The 18,607-nt window shown below is 59.5% G+C and overlaps 2 protein-coding genes across 22 annotated transcripts in view; both read right to left on the bottom strand.

The window, feature by feature from the left end:
• DMTN (dematin actin binding protein) overlaps nt 1-12,058 on the bottom strand; it is a 34,119-nt gene extending 22,061 nt beyond the window's left edge. For 6 of the 20 annotated variants that reach the window (XM_025394133.1, XM_025394139.1, XM_025394138.1 and 3 more), the window contains exon 1: nt 6,096-6,285. The gene's annotated coding sequence lies outside the window, so the exon portion shown is untranslated. Of the gene's footprint in view, nt 1-1,621; nt 1,973-3,975; nt 4,292-6,095; nt 6,326-7,305; nt 7,538-11,803 lie in introns of those variants that run through there. The other 14 variants (XM_025394134.1, XM_025394141.1, XM_025394144.1 and 11 more) reach the window with 5 other exon arrangements.
• A 125-nt stretch (nt 12,059-12,183) lies between these two features.
• Nucleotides 12,184-18,548, bottom strand: FGF17 (fibroblast growth factor 17). 2 transcript variants are annotated; one of them, XM_025394606.1, is made up of 5 exons: nt 18,335-18,548; nt 18,117-18,153; nt 15,016-15,193; nt 14,674-14,780; nt 12,184-13,039 (listed from the first exon to the last, which is right to left on the bottom strand). In XM_025394606.1, the coding sequence occupies exons 1-5, from the start codon at nt 18,367-18,369 to the stop codon at nt 12,746-12,748; spliced, it is 651 nt and encodes a 216-aa protein (XP_025250391.1). In that variant the 5' UTR covers nt 18,370-18,548; the 3' UTR covers nt 12,184-12,745. The 2 variants fall into 2 exon arrangements, with proteins under 2 accessions (XP_025250391.1, XP_025250392.1); XM_025394607.1 differs by having other exon boundaries at nt 15,016-15,160.
• Nucleotides 18,549-18,607: the final 59 nt, after the last annotated feature.

The raw sequence follows: 18,607 nt of genomic DNA, 5'->3' as shown, positions 1-18,607 counted from the left end.
AAAAAAAAAAACAAAAAACAAAAAATAGTGATCCTCCCACCTCTGCCTCTGAAATGTTGGGATTATAGGTGTGAGCCACTGCCCAGCCCATCTTTGTTTCAATTTAACCCTTACATTCCAATCCTGTGGGGTTGGCTTGGATTGGCGAGTATCTCGAGTATCTCGTTTGCACATGAAGAAGTTGAGACTTGAACAGGTCAAGTAGTTGGTCAAGGACACAGTACTGTGTGGAATCTAAGCTCAGGTCTGTCTGACTTCTAAAACCATTCACCACGATACCGCCCAGGCAAAGCTGCTGTCAGTCACTGAGCCCCTGGCCTCTCACCTCTGCTCTGTCCCCAATCCCTTCTTGCCCACAACCCCACTGCTGGGTCTTGTCCTTTAGCATCTGGGTCTGCTTCCTGGGGTCAGCCAGGGCCCTGCACCCTGGCGCCACCCCCTGCCATTTGTTAGAGAGCATGTTGGTTGATAAATTATTTCCACAGAGGCAGAAATTTGGTCCTACCCCTTGGGGGACATTTGCATGTAAACACGGGCCTAGCTTTAAGGCATAAAGTTTTTGCTGGTTAAATTTTAAGCTGTCAGAAGGCCAGCAGGGAAAATGTTTGGGGGTGGAGAAGAGTGTGTGTATATGTGTGTGTGCATGCATGTGTGAGAGAGAGACAGAGGGAGAGAGGGAGGGAGGGAGAGAGAGAGAGAGAGAGAGAGAGAGAGAGAGTTTCCTCAGCTTCTCTCAAATCACACCCTGCCTACTCCACCCACAAGCAGCCCCTTCCATCAAAGCTCATTTCTCCCAGGTCAGTGCCGGCTCACTCCACCTCGTCCCGTCCACTCCACCTCGTCCCGTCCAGACCGCTCTCCCATCCACGCACCCCGCCTGCCTGTGCAGGCGCCCCCAAGGTCCCAGCGACCTCCGTGCACAAAGAGATAGAAAGGGCGAGCTGCAGCAGGAAGAGGGGAGGGATGGAGGAAGAGCGAGCACCGCAGAGGAAGGCAGGTCCAGGTGACGGAAGGGACAGCTCAGCTGCCCCTGGCCCTGGTCGGACGCCAGCTGTCTGCTCGCCCTCCATCTCAGCCCCACCCTCCCCCAGCTGTGTGTCCCTGCCTTATCTGAGCCACCAGCCCAGCCCCACCTCACCCACCACCCTCTCCTCTCCACAGCTCCCCGGGATGTGGGTGATAAGACCCGCCCACTGGGCCTTCCGAGTTTGTGCCCACCCATCCTAGCGGGCTCTTCTTCCAGGCAGAAACTGATCCAGACCGTGGCTCCCCTGGGCTTTTAGAAATGAAACCTCCGCAGGCAGAATGGCAGCTTCGGGGTAGGGGGCCCCTGGTCTAGCTGTGCTCCTGTCTCCAGCCAACCACTACCTGCTTGGTGCCAGCCCCTGTACTCGGGACTTTCATACATCCTTTCTAAATCTCACACAAAACAACGTTCTCCTCATTTAGAGATGAACAAAAATGAGGCTGAAAGGTGAACTTACCGAAGGCCACCCAAATAGAAGCCAAGCCAGAATTCCTACCAGGGCCTGCCTGAGGCCAAAGCCAAGTGCTCTTTTCAATGAGTACCAGAGATCCCACTTCAATCAAAATGTGGGACTTGGGGGTCCCACGTGCTAACCTTAGACAGTGGAGCCACCCAGAGTCCTGCTCACTGATGGCATCTGTAGAAGAGCAGCTGGGAGTCTGGGGGCCTCTGGCTCTGGGCCACACAGGCAGCAGAGTCCAGCCAGGCTGGAGGCCAGCCGGTGCAGACAGTAAACGAATGATGAAATGAGGCAAGTCATCCAAGCGGGCTGGCATCTGGTGGGCAGGGAACTTTGCCCCGCTTCGCCTTCTCCTGTTCTGTTCACAGTGACTGCCTGGCCCTCTCTCCCTTTCTTCCTCCCGTCTTTCTGCTTTCTCTTCTGGTCCCTTTTCTTTGCTTTCTTCATCTTTTCTCCCTCCCTCCCTCTTTCCCTTTCACCCTCTCCCCCACCCGGCCCCACCCCCGCAGTTACTGTGGCAACAATTCAATGCCAGAAATAAAGGCAGGATCCAGCTAGGTCACCAGTTCCCAAAACAGCATCCCGGGCGGGGAGGGGCAGGGAGGGTGGAGCAGTGCAGCACGGCAGGGCAGGGGCCAGGCGCTCCCATGGGTGCTGTGTATGCGTGTGATGTGGGTGGGGCAGGGCACCTTGCTCCCCCCTTCCCCCACTGGAAAAGGACACCAGGAGGCTGAGGCCTGCTCTGGGCCAGTGGCTCTTCAGAGGTGTCCCTTACTTAGGCCAAGCCTGAACTCCGAGTCTGTCCTAAGGTTGGCAGAGCCTGGGGACTCCCTCCTCTTCTCCCAGTTTCTCCCTCTCCCCTACTCCAATGTTTTTTACCCTTGTGTCTGCCGCGATGAAGGTTCCCCTAACCCAGCACTACAGGGCACCCTCTCACACTCGGATGAAGGACCAGGCCTGGGTGGGTGGGGAGCCCAGAGTCCCCCTGCTCAAGGCCTGCCCTCCCCTGTTCTCTTGATAACAACAAAACCAGGCCCAGATGCCCCCTCCTACCTCTCTGGCCCACCCAGAGACGCATCTGTGCAGCCATCTTCTCCTAGGTCTCTCTCTGGCTTGGTTTCTATGTTCCCTCTCCACTCTCCCTCTGAAGAGACCCCGCTTTCTGCTTCCTGCATCCTGCAGCCCCTCAGGCCGACTGCTCCCCCTCCATTTATAGCTGGTCCTATTGTACAAGCGGGACTGGCAGAGCTGGGGGAGATGCAGCCTCAATTCAGCTTTCTGGATCCTGGGGCCTCCCTGTTCCAGTCCCCACAACACCCAGGAGCTCTAGAAGAGGGATTCTGCCCACATCCACCCACGGGTGGACAACTTCACCCAGGAGTCTGACATCTGACCACGGAGAGGCCGGCAGCACCACACAAGATGGACAGGTGGGCACAGGCAGAAGCACCTGCGCTGAAACTGTTGCAGGACTCATGCACGTGGGGAGACTCCAAAGCCCTGTGTGCCAGCTCACGCCCCCACTCTCCCATCGAGGCCCCCTCACAGTGACACATGGTGCTGCCAACACCCGCTCGCACCCACCCACTGGTCCTGTCCCTGGCATCCATCCCAGAATTGTGCACGTGTACAGCAACACACACAGAGCCCTCCACTTCCCCAGCTCTGGAGGCCTTCCCTGGGCTCCCCATTCCCAGAGCCCAACTGCCTTCCTTGTCTTGGACCTGTCCCTGCTCCCCTGACTCTCACAACCAGGCAACCGGTCCCTGGAAGGGACACACCGGGTGTGTCTGCCCAAGATAGGGAGCTGGGCCTGCTGGGCCCTGAGGGACAGAGCTAGGGAGGGGAGCCCCGGAACCCTGTGGGGGCTGCATGTCTGCTCAGCCCTGGCCCCCTTCAAGCATCCCAGCGGCGGGCACAGGGGGAGAACTGGGCTTGGGCCTGCAGCTGTGCCCTGCCACAGCCTCACTCTTCACTCAGCCCCACCCCAGCCTGGCCAGTCACTGGCTGGGAGCAGGCTCTCCTCCCACTCCCCCTAAAAAGCAGGCTCCAAATAAACAGCCCCAGGCCCCTAAATGTACTGCTCCAACCCCCAGAGCATGTGGCGTGGTTGCGGGGAGGCCAGCAGGCCAGTATTCAGCAGACAGGGAATGCTCCCCTGCCCCCGTGCCCCCACAGTCCATCCCTTCCACTGCTGGCCTGCTCAGCTCGGTGGGCCGGGCAGAGACGCTAACGAAGAGGGGATTGGGCTGGGAGCAGTTCTCATCCTTGGGATGAGAACACCCCAGGCCCTCTTCCCCAAATCAGAAGAAGTTTCCATTAGATCAGGCCCAGCTAGTCCCAGGGGCCGGCCCATCCTCCCACTGGACAGGGACCACCGTGGACTCCCCCCAGATACCCTGCCGCCACCCAAAGCCTGGCTCACCAGCAAGCGCTGTGGCCCACAGTGCCCACAGAGGAGAGAAGAGGCGGAGACCCTGCCACCTACCTCTTCCCAGACAGTGTGGACAAGACGCTCTGAGGCCACAGAGGCCCGAGAGGCGTAGGCCAGATCCAAGGGCTGCCACTTCCCCCAGGAGCCTAGGTAATAGGCGTCTCTTCCAGGAACCCAGCCGCGCTTCCCCGGAGCACAAATAACAGGAAAAAAGCCAGCTTGGGGTGGGTGGGCGGGGTGGGAGCTGGCGAAGGAGGGGAGCTGGTCTCGGTTGAGCGGTCTGATCTCCCCTCTGGGTCCCCACCCCCCTTGCCCCCACCCTGCTTCTCTGCAAGCCACGACCGCCTGGATCCCCCGGTGCTGGGGAGTCCTTGTCTGGGGGCGGGCGGGCAGGCTGCCGGCTCCCCCACGCCCTCCCCGCGCCCTCCCCACCTCCAGCTGATAGCGTGTGGCTGGCGAGGGTGTGTGTGTGTGGATGTGCGCGCTCTTCTACCAACGCTGCAGCTCAATCCATTTCAAACAAGAGGAGCATTAACCTAGCGTCATGACGAAGCAGAATCAGCCAGCACTGTCCTCTCCCTTTCCCACACCCCAGTCTGCAGCACTCACACTCACACACACCTACATGCACCCAGAGTCCCTCAGCCTCCTCCTAAACAGCCAGAGTTCAAGTTGCTGTGGGCAGTGGGTAGGGGGAGGGGGCTACTGATGACCCAGGGGGACAACGCCTGGTTTCTCCAGGCACCTGCACCTCCTACCCTATTTATGACCACCCCACCATCTGACAGCAGCAACTGAGGCTTCTGGGGCCCAGCCTCTCGAGGTGGGGGTGCAGGCACAGGCCAGAATTGGTTACCCAAGGATGAGCTCTCTCCTGGGAGGGCAGAATGGAGGGATGCAACCAGGTTCTCAGTACTGAGATGTGGGCTGGCCCCTTGGTAACCTGAATCCCCTGGGAACTCCAATGGGATGCGGCAGAGAGAGAGAAGGACCCCATCTCTCCCTAGGGCAGCTTCATGAAAAACGAGCTTCCTGCCCGGTAACCCCCGGGTCCCGGCACAGAATTTACAGGCACGTGCCTTCCCTGTCTCTAGCAAAGCCTCAACCATCCCAGGAGCCTGTCATTGGCCTTTCAGGCCCCCTGGGCAGGACAGGGAAAGGCAACAAGCCTTGCCCTTGACCCTCGCCCTGGCCCCAGCGTCCTCTCCACCTCCACACCGCAGACTTGCCTACCTAGGCAGCCCTCACCGTTGCCCTGGCAACCCTGCCCACAGCCGGTCAGCTGATGGTATCAGCTGTTGTTGGGGAAATCTAGAATCTGGGGAGGGGGCTCTGGGGTGTCTGAATGGAGAAGCACAGAGGGAGGGGCTTGAGGGAAGAGGCCAGGAGGGGACAGAATGTATCTGGCTGGTGGGGACAGAGAGGACAGTAACCTGAGGGATGGGCTCCAGAGAGAAGGGAGAAAGGAGGGAGGCAGGTGGCTGAGAAGGGAGACAGAACACAGGCTGAGCTGCTGCAGCGGGTGGGGGTGGCTGTGAAGGTATAGAGAAAACCTGGGGGTGGGGGATGAAGCACAGGATCCGTGGAACTGCGGAGAAAAAGGCCAGGAGAGTGATGTGGGAGGGGGCATACCTTTAATGTGGCAGGAAGGGGCACAGCCTTGGAGGAGGAGCCACCCTGGCCATTGCTCCACAACCAGCCCGGCCTCAGCCCAGCCTCTCGGCTTTCTGTACCTTCAACCCCACCCTTACTTCCCTGTAATCAGGGGCTGAGAGGCAGAGGGGAAGCCCCAGCCCCACTCCAGCCCTAGATGATCTCTCGGTCCCTCCAGCTGACCAGGTACCGGGGGCTTTGACACCTCAGCCCTTTAGGATTCCTGATCCCTGCCGCACCCGACCTGGGTTCCTCCCCTGCCGCTGCCCCTCCCCCACCAGGCCCCACCCCAGGAGAGCTGTCTTCTGGTGCGAGGGTCCCCAGAGGTAGAGCTGAAGTGAGCTGATGCCAGGAAGGACACTGTGGCCAGGGGCCTGGAACGAGGTGGGTGATGAGGAATGTGTAGGACCGCTGGGCCTGGGAGGAGGGGTGCCTCCTATCGAAACCAGCACATGTAGGGCCGAGTCGGGGGAGTCAAGGGGAAAGGGCGGAGGGGAAAAGGAGGGGAGGGTGCTCGGTACCTTCAAGGGCCCAGGGCGTGGGGCAGGAGCGCAGCAGCCTCCTCGGTGACATACACCTCCATCCCTCGGCGCATCTCCTCTCCGCCTCCCGTTGCCAAGACAACCTGCCGGCAGCTCAGGCCCGGCTCAGCTGCGGCGGCAGGGAGGGGGGAGGAGGAAGCTGTGGCTCCCGCTGCCTCTTCCTCAGAGATGGAGGGAGGGGGCCTGAGGGTGTGTCCTCAGTGCTGGCACTGGGAGTTAGGGGACAGCTTCAGGAGCTAGGGTGCCCAGTGAACCCCACCAAGTGCCCCATCCCCCCACTTCCCTTCATAAGGCTCTAGAATTGGCTATAGGGGTGACCTCAGGAGAACCCTAATTCAGGGCCGGAGAGCAGGCCAGTCTTGAAGAGTGTGCAGCACTGGGGAGAGTCCCCACTCCAGGAAGCCCAGTGTGGAGCTCGGGACGGTGACAGACAGCAAGGCAGGGACAGTCCTTGTGCTGAAGGGCCAGAGGGGTTGCTCCAGCAGGGTGCAGAGGCCCCTGGGCGCTATCTGCACTGGGCACTCGGCTGCGGGCCCCACACCTCTGCCGTCTCTACGTGAGCACCTTCATCTGGTCCTAAACCCTCTCTCATTCCACTGAGAAAAGTCAGGGCACGGGACAGCTCTCTTCCAATCTCTCAAGGCCCCATTCCCACTGTCCCCCACCGCGCCCGAGTCTCACATTCTATCGGAATGTCCCTCCATGGGTGGGGCGGGTGGGCCACCTTGGGCAGGAAGAGTGATCAGCCCAGCCAGGCCTGGACCCAAGGGGATTGCAGAGTGAGAGCTCCCTCTGTCGACCTGAGGAGTGGTAACTGCCAAGGTCATTTTGCTGCCAGGGATTTGGGCTGTGTGTGTGTGTGTGTGTGTGTGTATTGGTGGTGGGCCTTCAGAGGGGCGGCAAGGGGACCCTTCTCACCCATGCCATCCTCTGCCCCCATCTCATCACTGTCCTTGTCCCATGGAAAGACTGACTCTGCCTCCAGCCTCCTCCCCCTGGGAAGGCCTCTGACCCCTCAAGGCCGGCTGAACTGAACTCCCCCATGGCTTGTCTGAAAGGGGAGGTTCTCCCCTTGAAAGCTGGCAACACTGAACAACAGGTGCCTGTTGGCTCGGGCCCCAGGCGGGTGGGTTTCCTCAGCTCTGCTCCGTACCCAGCAGGCAGGCGGTGGCTGCCAGGGCTCTCGTACCTTTGGAAGTTCAGGAGTTCTCAAGACCTTGAGGATGGGCGCTTGTGTCCACAACACGGGGCCAGGGTTCCTGTGTCTCTCAGGCAGGGGGGTCCCAGGCCCCCTGACACCCCATTCTTGGCTCCTTTCCCCACAAGGTCACTGGTGCCAGATGTCCTGGGCGGACTCCGGCCCTGCTGCCTCCTCCCTCCCCCAGGCCCTCTCGATAGGCTTCTCTGTCCACTTCTGGTCTGTCTCACTCCAGTGCCCCCTGGCCCCACCCCACACACCAACCTGCTGGGCGGGGGAGCTATGTAAATATTAACTTCTGGAGAGGTAGAGCCAGGGCACCTGGATACTCAGGGAGGAGGGAAAGGGTGACAGAGACCTGAAGAAAAAGAAGGATGAGGGCCCCAAAGTCACCATTCTCATCAGAGATTGGGAGCCATGTGCCCCTGCCTCCGGGCATTGGACTCGGCTGCCCGGACCCCAGAGCCTCCATCCTCCAGCATGCTGCCACCAGACCACTGCACTGGGCCCCCGCAAAGCCCCTCACCATCTCCTCCCCGCCACAGCATAAGGACCAAACTCTTCATCATTTGATCCAATCACTTCCTGTGACTTCTCTACACAAATTTCAGCTCCAGCCAGGTAGACAGACTGTTCCCCTTCCCTGGAGCACACCTCCCATTTTCCCGCCTTGATTCTCATGCCCGTTTTTCCTCTCATCATTTTCTGCTCTGTGCATATTTTCTGCACTGAAATCATGCAAACCCCAGGCCTTCCACAAAGCTCCCGCAAGCACCCCGGCCTGTGCTCTCTCCTGCCCCAGAACCCACGATGCATGGGCAGGGGAGGGAGTGGAGAACCTTGCATGCAAAGTGTGGAAGCCAGGCAGAATCTAGAGTGCAGTGCTCACTAGCTGCGAGACCGTGAATGGCCTGGCATCTCTGAGTGTGAACTCATCCACATGTGCTACATGGGAACATCTCACCGCCCTAAAGAAGGAGTGCAAGCAAATGTGCCCTGAGTGTGGCCTAGCACATCTCCTGAGCTCGGTACATATTAGTTTCCTTATTTCCAATAATTCTTGTCTCCCCTTTACGTCTTTGGGGACGTACGAAAAACAAACAAACAAAAAAAGTTGCTTTGTTATGTCATGTGTAAAAGAGGGATTTCCAAAAGTCCCATCAAAGAATAATTGCCTTTTTCTGGGTTTATCCCTCCAATTAAATTTCAAGTGCCTTGAGAGCTCTATCTTGTCTATCTTTTTTATTAACAGAGGGATTAGCACAGGGCTTGAATGTTGTGGCAGAAAAATAAACACTGGGACTAACTGCTTAAGCCCCGGCCCCACCCACGTCTGCCAAAGAAGGTGGGAGAAGGCAGGATTCCGGCCTCTCTCCTGCCTCCGCCTAGAGGGACAGTGGGGTGTTGGGATAATGACTTCTTTCTGGGGCTTCAGGTGGTGTATTTCCTCAATAAACATTTACCCTGTGAACATACTGTGCTGGGCAGTCAGGGAGGAAAAGATGGACTATTTCTACATCTGGGGCACTTGCTATTTAGCGGAATCATGACAAGTACATACATCATGACAGTTCTGGACTAGCTGTGACATGTATCATAAGGCAAGGGCAAGTGAATGGCTGGCAAGACCAGTGGTAGTGGAGACAGCTGCTCCTCCCCGGGTAGTGCCGAGAGCCTATGGAGCAGAGAAGGAGCCTGCGGTCTGGGGGGGGTGTGTGTGTGCGTGTGTGCTACAGCACAACAGGTGGCAGGAACCCTTTGAATGAGGATGGGGACATGCTTGCTTGATAGAGTTCCAGTTTTCCAGCATTCTAAAGGGTAGTTGTGGGGCTAGGGCCGAACAGGGAGACTGGACAGGGCTGGATAGGAGTCTTAAAGATGACGCTAAGGAGTTTGGCCGGGATAGTGTGGGCTGGGTAGATCTGTGGTTGTGGTAGAGAAGGTAAGTGGAGCAAACTCCGATGTACTGGAGTAGAGGGCAGTGTTGGGAGGCACAGAGATGATGTAGGGAGCAAGCAGAGATTTAGACAGATCCCAGTGAGGTCTGGCCACGGTGCAGAGCCCCAGAGTTTGGGAGGGAGCAGTCACGCGCAAGGAGGGCAAGGAGGCGGTGACTGAGATGCTGAGGTTGCTCAGAGAGGCAGCTGGCAGACGGAGAGCAGAGTGGGAGGGAATCTTGGGGAAGGGTCCTCTGTGAGGAGCTGGGAAAGAGAAGCCAGGCAGGCCAGCCAAGGGCAGGCCAAGGGGGCATGGCAAGAGCTTGACGCTGAAGACACTGAGGACTGAGGCAAGGCTTTCGGCTTGGTCCCTGGAAAGTCACTGTCTCAGCATCAGAGGGACAGGGTTGAATAGACTGACGTAAGTGGAACCAGTTTGTGTGGCCTAAAGAGTGAGTGATGACCTCTGACGACCTGCTTGGCTCCCCTCTGCCTCATCAGGCTGTTTGGAGGACGGGATGGAGAAAGGGGAGGTCAATTTGTGAGCCATTCTTAGTGAGAGTTCTTGGTAATCCCAAACTGGCGTGAGATTTGAGGCACTGGTGGCCACTGCTGCCACCTCCATCCACCTGGTCACATACTCCCCTAAAGGGATTCATGTTTCCCCAACAGCAAGGGGCTATTAGCAATTAGCCCCCTGTGGCTACTTCATGCTCACACCTGCATAGACCCGGGCAGTTAGAGGCAAGCAGGGTTGCTGAAGCCAGGTGTGGTCTGAGGACCTGGGGGAAGTCTCCTTCCTTCCCACCGCCTAGATGTGCATGTTCAAAGAGTCCATTTGAAGTGCCATCATTAGGGATCTATTCTTTTGGCTTCTTCCTTTTAGCATCTTGGAAGTCACCACTAGTTCAGGGGGAATGAGCTGAACAGACTTCCAGAGCCTGAAGAGCCACCTGGGGCATGGCAGCGCCTGGACACTGGGCAGAGGCGCCGAGAGGTGTGGTGAGGAGAAGGCTCAGAGTCCAGCCAGGGACCCAGGGACCCAGCGCCCCAGGGCGAGAGCAGGCGCTGGACACCTCGGGGATGGGGTGGGATGAGGGCACTCCCTGGGACAGCACAGGCCTCCAGAGCGGCCCTCCCTCTCTGTTCTCTGTCCCTCCCTGCCAGGTCTCACCTCAAAAAGCAAGAAAGAAAACAGTGAAGGCTTTCTGGAGCCAGCCCCCAGAGGCCTGTCGGTACTGGGGAGGTCAAAGAGAGGGAGGGAGGGGCCGGAGAAAGGCCGAGAAGAAAGCAGAGGCAAGACAAAGGGCCCCGTCCACCTTTGAAGCCGTCTCTAACCCGAGCGAGGGAGGGGCGGGGGTGGGCCGGAGAGCCCGGCTAGCGGGGAGGCAGTCTAGTTTTAAAGAATGTCTCAAATTCCTGCGGAAATCAGAGGGATTGTAAGAGGCCCCCTCCCCAACACACCTCCTTCCCAGCCTCCTCCCCAGCCACCCCCCAAAGTCTAGTCCTCTACACCTGGGGGGCCCCCAACCCTTTGTCCTCAAGTAATTGCTGGGTGTTTCCCCCGTTAAGTCCCATTGAACTCGCCAGTTATCAGCTGTGGCTCCAGACCACCCTCCCAACACACATCCCAGAAAACTACCCCCAACACGGCGCGGTCTTCACTGGGATTAAGGCTCTTTGTGATGGGGGAGAGAAAAAAGTAACCTGGTGAAAAGCAATTATGACGAGCAGTAGGGAGAATGTCTGTCCCAGGGCCGGGGACCTCCCTCTTGGCTGCCGCTGTCCCCACCTTCTAAATTGCCCCGTGGTGGGGGTGTCAGACTCTGCGCCAGCCCTCGACATCAACTAGGACTGTAGCTGCACCCACCTCCCATTTTCACTGGACCAGGGGCCCTTCCCCACTTCCTCTTTCCTTATTTTTAGGCCATTCTAGGGAGCAGAGAGGAGAAGGGCTGTCTTTCATCCTTCTCTCTCCATAATGCCCCTCCTCAAGGTACTCTCAGAAGGAAGAGGGAGGGGAGGGGGTACATCCTCGTAAGAGAGGGCTCAGTGAGGGAACGGGAAACGAGGCTGGGGGTCATCCTCAGAAGAGAGGGCTCAGTGAGGGTAGGGGAAACTGAGGCTGGGGCCCCAACCCCAGAAGAGAGGGCTCGCTGACGGTGTTCCCCCGGAAGAGCTGACCTGTTGGGGTGGGGGGGGGTGGTCCCTACGAGGAAGGACCTCCCCCTCGACAAGATTAAAAGTCAACGCACTGAAGAGGCGGGTTTTATCGCCCCCGAGTTCCACTCCCCACACGCACACCTGGAGGCCCCTGGGAAAGCCCACCGGAGAAGCTGGGGTGGGGGCAGGGCCGCCCCTTCCTCCCCCCCCCCCCATCCCCCCCCCCCCCCCCCGGGCCATCCGGGCCCGGCCGCTGCCTCTAATTGAGATTTGCCCTCAGGTGTGGCCCCCGCCCCGGCCCCGCGGGGACCCGGGAGGACAGGGGACGCCTTCTCGCCCCCTCCCCCTTCCGGCCGCCCAGCCCCACTCCCCGCCCCCGCCCTCCTCACCGGAAAAAAAGCAATTTCGCTGCCCGAGGAGGCTCCTGGCGTCCGCGGGCCGCCCGGGCCTCGCCGGGCTCCGCAGGGCCCTCGCCCGCGTCTCGGGCCTGGGGCCCGGCTGGATGCACGTCCCGGCCCCGGCCCCTCTCGGGGCTCGGGTTTTCTTCCCCAACAGGTAGCACGGGCCGCGCCGCGCGAGCCCAGGAAACCCGAGCCCGCGCCAGGGAGGGACCGCCCGCCTCCCGCGGGGCCGAGCCCGCCGCCTCCCGGGGGCCCCAGCGCTGCGGGCCGCGCCTGCACCTGATGGGGCCACGCCCGGCCGGGGAAGGGCAGGCTCGTTTCCAGGGGTACTCGGTGGTCGGATCCCCCACCCCGCTTCAGATAACCTATTTGCAGGAAAATGGTTTTATTCCGGGGCTGGGAGTTGGGGGTGGGGTGCAGGCCTGGGTCGTGGAATGTGAGGAGTGGCCAACCCTCTATTTTCCTCTCTCTCTCTGTCCCTCTGTTTTCCTGAAACAAACAAACAAACAAAAGTCCCTTCCTACAGTCTGGCCAGGAGGAGTTTGGGGGCTGGGGGCAGACCGAGGGAGATCCGTGGAGCAGATTTTGAGGACAGCCACCTCCAGACAGTTGTCTGCAAGGCCTCCAGTCGCTGACCGTTCAGCGGGCTTCAGGAGCCCGGCTGGGAGGCCGGCAGAGGCTGCAGCCTGAGATCAGGGTGACACTCAGTTCCTCTCCAGGGCCTGCCACCCGTCCGGGAAGGGGGTGCTGTACCAGCCGCCCCTGGGGCACTGGCCTGTCCCTTCCCAGCTAGGGGCTCGGATGTTTGGCGGCCCTCAGGGTCCTTCCTGGGGGATCTGGCTCCCCTCCAGCCACCCCAGCCCAGTCCTTGGATTAAGAAGGGAGGGGGGTGGGGAGGCGCCCAGGGGCTGCTGCCCCCTGCCTCCCAGACTACGTGAGGGGCTGGGGCCGCCGCGTGCGCTTGGTCCGGCGGGTGGGGGCGGAGCCCACAAACTCGAACTGCTTCTGCTTCTCGGCATGGTTAGGGAAGGGCAGCTGGCCCTGGTAGAGGCGCTTGATGAAGTGGGCCTCGCGCTGGTTCTGGCGGCTGCGGGAAGCCTGGCGGGGCCGCCCCTGCCTCGTGAAGGCCATGAACCAGCCCTCGTGCCGGGCGTTCTGGAAGGCCGTGTAGTTGTTCTCCAGCACGATCTCTGTGAACACGCAGTCTTTGCTCTTCCCGCTGGGCTGCGGGAGAAGCAAGGACAGGAAGGGCATTTGGCCACCTACCCTGGTCTGGGGTGTTGCCCTTAGGGCCTATTTTGGACGACTGAGGAGGGACAACGGGAACAACAGGGCCGTGAACCCAGGGAACTCTGCCTGGTGAGATGGTATCCTAGTTATAGAGGCAACCGTGGCCAACGCGAACAGGCTTTGTGGATCTGAGTTGCAGGCTTGTCATTTAGCCGTCCTGTACTAGGCTGGGCCTCAGCTTTCTGAGATGCAGGTGAAGATCAAGGTCCTGCAGCAGTTCCCAGCATGCCCGGGCCCTTAGCACTGAAATGCTCATGGAGCCTAGGTGAGTGGTGCTGCTGAGCATGGGAGAGGAGGCAGCAGCCTCCGATGAGAAGAAAGAAGGGTGCCAGCGTGGCCACCCATCCCACCCTGTCAGCAGTCAGGGGTCTGTGCCCATTTCTACAGACAAGAAGCCTGAGACTTGACAAAGATAAGCAAACCAGAGGTCATTTGGTCAGCAACAGCCGAATGGGAAGATGGGATTGCCTGGTTTCAAACCAAGTGGAATTCTCCCACCCAGCAGGACTGGGCCCACTGTGCGCTTCAGTTACAGGAGCAGCTGCTTAATGTCTGTCTTGCTAGCTGGAGCCCACTGGCCCCACTGAACTTGGGGGAGTTCCTGTCTTACATCTGTGCCCCACTTTCCACCCTCAACAGCCTTTAGTCCTCCACCCAGAGGCTGCAGTGTCAGGTAGATGCTAAACTCCTACTGATGCCTGCTGGAGAAATACTCCTGACATCAGCCCCACAGATCCCAATGGCTTGCCAGTACCCTCAGAGGGCTAATAGAGTCCCGGGGACTCATTTAAATAGAGAAACTAGACCAGGCTCAGTGGCTCACGCCCGTAATCCCAGCACTTTGGGAGGTTGAGATGGGAGGATCGCTTCAGCCCATGAGTTTGAGACCAGCCAGGGCAACATAGTGAGGCCCTATCTCTACCAAAAAAAAAAAAAAAATTAGCTGGGCATGTGCCAGCTACTACTTCGGAGGCTGAGGCGAGAGGATTGCTTGAGCCCAGGAGTTTGAAGCTGCAGTGGGCTATGATTGTGCCACTGCACTCCAGCCTAGGTAGCAGAGCAAGACCCGGGCTCTAAAATAAAATAAAGAGCCGGGCGCGGTGGCTCAAGCCTGTAATCCCAGCACTTTGGGAGGCCGAGACGGGTGGATCACGAGGTCAGGAGATCGAGACCATCCTGGCTAACACGGTGAAACCCCGTCTCTACTAAAAAATACAAAAAATTAGCCGGGCGCAGAGGTGGGCGCCTGTAGTCCCAGCTACTCGGGAGGCTGAGGCAGGAGAATGGCGTGAACCCGGGAGGCGGAGCTTGCAGTGAGCTGAGGTCCGGCCACTGCACTCCAGCCCGGGGGACAGAGCGAGACTCCGTCTCAAAAAAAAAAAAAAAAAAAAATAAAATAAAATAAAATAAAATAAAGAAACCAGAGACGGTGGGCAGGCTGAGAGTAGGATGGGAAGTCTTTACACAGGAGGGTGTGGCTCAGAGGAGAGAGGGGAGCTTGATGCCTTATATGTCCCCACCCCAGTAGGGCTGACTCTCTGTTACTGTTTCCAGTCTCCCAGCCTCACCTTCCCGATGAGCTTGCCCCTCTTGTTCATACAGATGTACTTCTCGCTCTCAGCCCCTTTGATGCGAACTCGGCTGCCAAATGTGTCCGTCTCCACTATGAGCTTGGCTGTGGTGGGGAAGGGGAGAAAGACCTCCGTCCATCGGGGCTGCCAGCCTATGGCTACGGCAGGGGACCACCCAGCCACACTGACCTCCAGACTCAGGCGAAGGGGTTGGGGACGCTCAGGCCCTTGGGGCCCTCAGCCCTGACACAGGATCTGGGGATGGACCAGGAGGTGAGGCAGGGCGGAGGTGAGGCAGAGTGGAGGTGTGGGTGGCCTGGGGGGAGGGCCAGCTCTCACCAAACTTGTTGCCGTCCTCAGCAGTGGCGGAGATGCGACGCCCGGTGACCTGCACGTGCTTGCCGCTGGTCCGGCTGTAGAGCTGGTACTCGCGGATCTGCCGCCTGCTCAGCTGGTCGGTCATGGCGCCCTGGTCCCTCACGTACTGGTTAAAATTAGGAGACGGGTGATTCTCCCCCTTTGCGGTTACCAAGGGAAAAATAGTGTCAATTTGCTTTGGGTGACACCACCACTGGTCCATCCAAGGGAGAGGGGTGAGGAGGTGAATGTATTGGGGACAGGCCAGTTGTCCTGCAGAGTGAAGTGGGCATGTGGCCATAACCTTCCCAGGCTCCTGGGTGAGCCGGTCATAACTTCTTGGCTTTGCGTCTACCTTACAGAAGGGACTGGGGTCTGCCCAGGCTGGGGGACACTTATTGACAGAACACAGCCCTGGAATCAGGATTCTGGGAGCTGGAAGGAGCCCTCGGGGTTCTATCCCATCCTCATATTCTATGAAGGAGGTGCACGGGGCACACAGCTCATTAGGGACAGAACCGCTGCCCCCGCCTCTTAGACCAGAGCCTGTCATCTCCCCCAGAACTCCAGGGACATGCTCCATTAGCCAGGACAACCAGATCCCTTCCTCATCCTCTCCACTGGCCTTGAAAGACCCTGTGCCCAGCACACAGGGGCACAGAGCAGATGGTGCTGCGAGTTAGGGTCACCAGAGAGCATGTGGGGGACTCTGAAAGCTCCTGCAGGGTCCCGTGAGCATTTCTTCGAAGCACTAACCGTGGAATCCTGAGCTCATACCCATCTTCTCCCTGGCCTCGCCCCCTGGTGCTCAGGGCCCTTCCAGCGTTCCTCCCTCCTCTATGGGCTGGAGCTGGGGCTGGGCACTATGGGAGAACAGGCAGGCAAAGTGCCTCCTTAGCAGAGGGAGGCAGAGGCAGCACCAAGAGGACAGGCACTATCAGCAGTGGCCCAGTGGCTGCCCTTGCCAGGCGGCTCCTTAGCCACAATGTAACAGAGGCTCCCGGCCAGTTGGTGGGATGCGCCTGCCCACCTGCTTCCCCTTTGGGTTGGGGGAGAGGAACCATTTCCCCCCACACACTGTGCAAAGCCAGGAGGAGTACCGCCTCCCAGCTAGGTCTCTCCTTAACCATCTGTAAGGCTAAGTGGGAGAGACTCAGAGTACTTCCTCGTCTCCATCCTGCAAGGTGCGACCCGGGCTAGGTTTCCTGGCTGCTGGCAGCAGCCTCAGCTCCGGCAGGAGAATGCGCCTTTTCTGTTGCTTCTCTCTCTACCTGGATGCTGCTGCCTGTGCTGGGACAGCTTTTCCTATCCCCTGCCCCAAATCCCTAATTCCACCTTTATCCCAGGCCCAACCTCAGCCATCTGGACAGAGCTAGACCCAGATCAGCATCTGTTAGGGGCTACTCTCTCCTAGGGAGGGGGTGGGAAATATCATCTTTGAGGCAGGGGGAATGAGGGAGCAGCTCTCAGAGCTGGACGTTTAACCTGCGCAGGGTTCACACTTCCTGTGCACCATTGCTCATTTCCAATTGCAGCTCCCCATAGAGCAGCCTCTGCTCAGCCTCTGCAAGACCTGCCCCTTGCCCCACCCTGGAGCATTTGGGGTGGGGGACCTGCCCAGCCTGCCCCTCCCTGGCCTCCCTTCCAGGGGGTGGGGTCCTGCCTGTCCCAGTCCCGCCTCCTGGCCCAGGTTCAGGCCCTCCGCCCCTCTTGGCTGACGGCCTCCTCTGGCAGTCTGTTCCAGGTCAGGAGCAGAGAGCGCCCCCCCGAAGCCCCCTCCTTTCCTTGTCCCCTTCAAGCCTTTCACAAAGGCAGCCCCACGCCCCCCCCACAGCCCACAACCCACAAGTCCCTCTCCCCGCGGGACCTAGCCTGTCCCTTTCATGTTCCCGCTGCGGGAGGACCTCCCCTTCCACCACTGCAGACAGCTGCTTGTCAGACAGCCCCTCAAGCATGGCTGTGGTCCGGCCTGCTGGCCCCCCCTCCCAGGGGGGTGAGGGGGCACTTCAAGGGGGAAAGGACCGCTTTGCCACCTTCCCTGAGTCCTGAATGGGGCCTCAGCCAGGCCATAAACGCCCGGCCAGCCGCACCATTGTGTTAGTTCCCCTCCAGAACAGGTTGGGCCCACCCCCAGCCCCCTCCCAGCCAGGCTGGGGGCTTTCTTCTGGCTCCCCCTGGATGTGTGAAGCAAAAGGCCTGGAACGGGGCTGGAGCAAAAGGGGGAAGGAAGGGGGGGGGAGTTGTCTCTCCCTCTCCCACCCCCCCACTGCTTCAAAGGCTGCCCCTTTCCCTCTCCCAGAGAAAAGGCATTTACCTTCAAAAAAAGTCCCCACTGGATATGAAGAGAAGCGGGCCTCTGGCCTGGGAAAGCCAAGCGATCTCGCCCCAGAGCGGTTCTGGACCAGTGCATTTTAATAGCTGCACTTTTATGGAGGATCACAAAAAAGGGAGCAAGCCTCGCACTGGGGGCTGAGACTTGGGGGTGGGAGGTGTGCATGGAGGGGGGTGGGGGAATGTGGAGAAGCAAACCCTGCATCCCGTCCCCAACAAACCTCTTTGGGCTTGACCTCTGTGCCCTCCAGGTGAGGAGTCACCTCACCCTGGCCAGGCATTCCGGACATGCTCATGAGAACCCCACCCTGGGCATCCGTACTGATGGGAGTGGGGTGGCGAGAGGGACATATGAGTGGTTTTGCATCAAAACCTGTCCTTTCAGGTACTGGCAAACCCAAGCCTCACCTGAGCCATCACCTCCACCCGCTTCCAACCGCTCCAGGCTCCATCCCTCAAGTCCGGAGTGCCCACGCACTTAGCCTTCTGGGGGAACCCGGTGGAGAGGGAGGGAGAGGAGCAGAGACCCAGGGGAAGTGGGGAGGGTCCTCAGAGGGAGGACAGAGATAAAACCTCAGTCAGCCCCCTTCCTTGCCCTCCCCATCAAAGGCTCACTCCCCTTCAAATCTCAGTGCCTCCTGGACCCAGGGAGAGGCCAGACTCTGCCTCTGTCCACCTGAAAGGAGCCTGCACCCGCCCTGGTTAGGTGGGGTGGGAAAACTGGGGGAAAGCCGGTGGGAACGCCTGCCTACCTGAGTTTGACAGCAGAGAATCAGCAGCTGTAAGCACCTGTGCGGGGTCAGGAGGTAAGCCCAGGTGTGGGTGCCAGCCACAAGCCTAGGGTGCACCCAGGCCCCCGCCCCCGCCCTGCCAGCCTCGCACACGCACGCGTGGGAGTCCCGGGAAGAGGAGGGCTGCCCTGAGGCTGGAAATGGCAACAAAACTCCAGTGGGAGAGGTAGCACACTTACAGAGTGAGGTTGGGCAGCAGGCGGGCGGCTCCCATCGCTGGAGAGGTTCCTCAGGCGGTTGCCCCCCTGCCCCCAAGCTCAGGAGCAGATGTGGGAAGTCCCCAGGGGTAGAGTCCCAGAGAAGCCAAGGTCTCTCCGAGCCACAGGTTTTCAGGGGGGCGAGGAGAAGAGAAAGGGGAGGAGGAGGAGGAGAAAAAAGAGGGAGGAGGAGGGGGAGGAGGAGGGCGTAATTGGGAGACTGAGGTATGAGGTGTCCACCTTCCTGGCCAGTGA

This window comes from Theropithecus gelada, chromosome 8, assembly GCF_003255815.1.
Source record: "Theropithecus gelada isolate Dixy chromosome 8, Tgel_1.0, whole genome shotgun sequence".
NCBI classification, from domain to species: Eukaryota; Metazoa; Chordata; class Mammalia; order Primates; family Cercopithecidae; genus Theropithecus; species Theropithecus gelada.
This window is presented reverse-complemented; position numbering and strand designations above follow the sequence as displayed.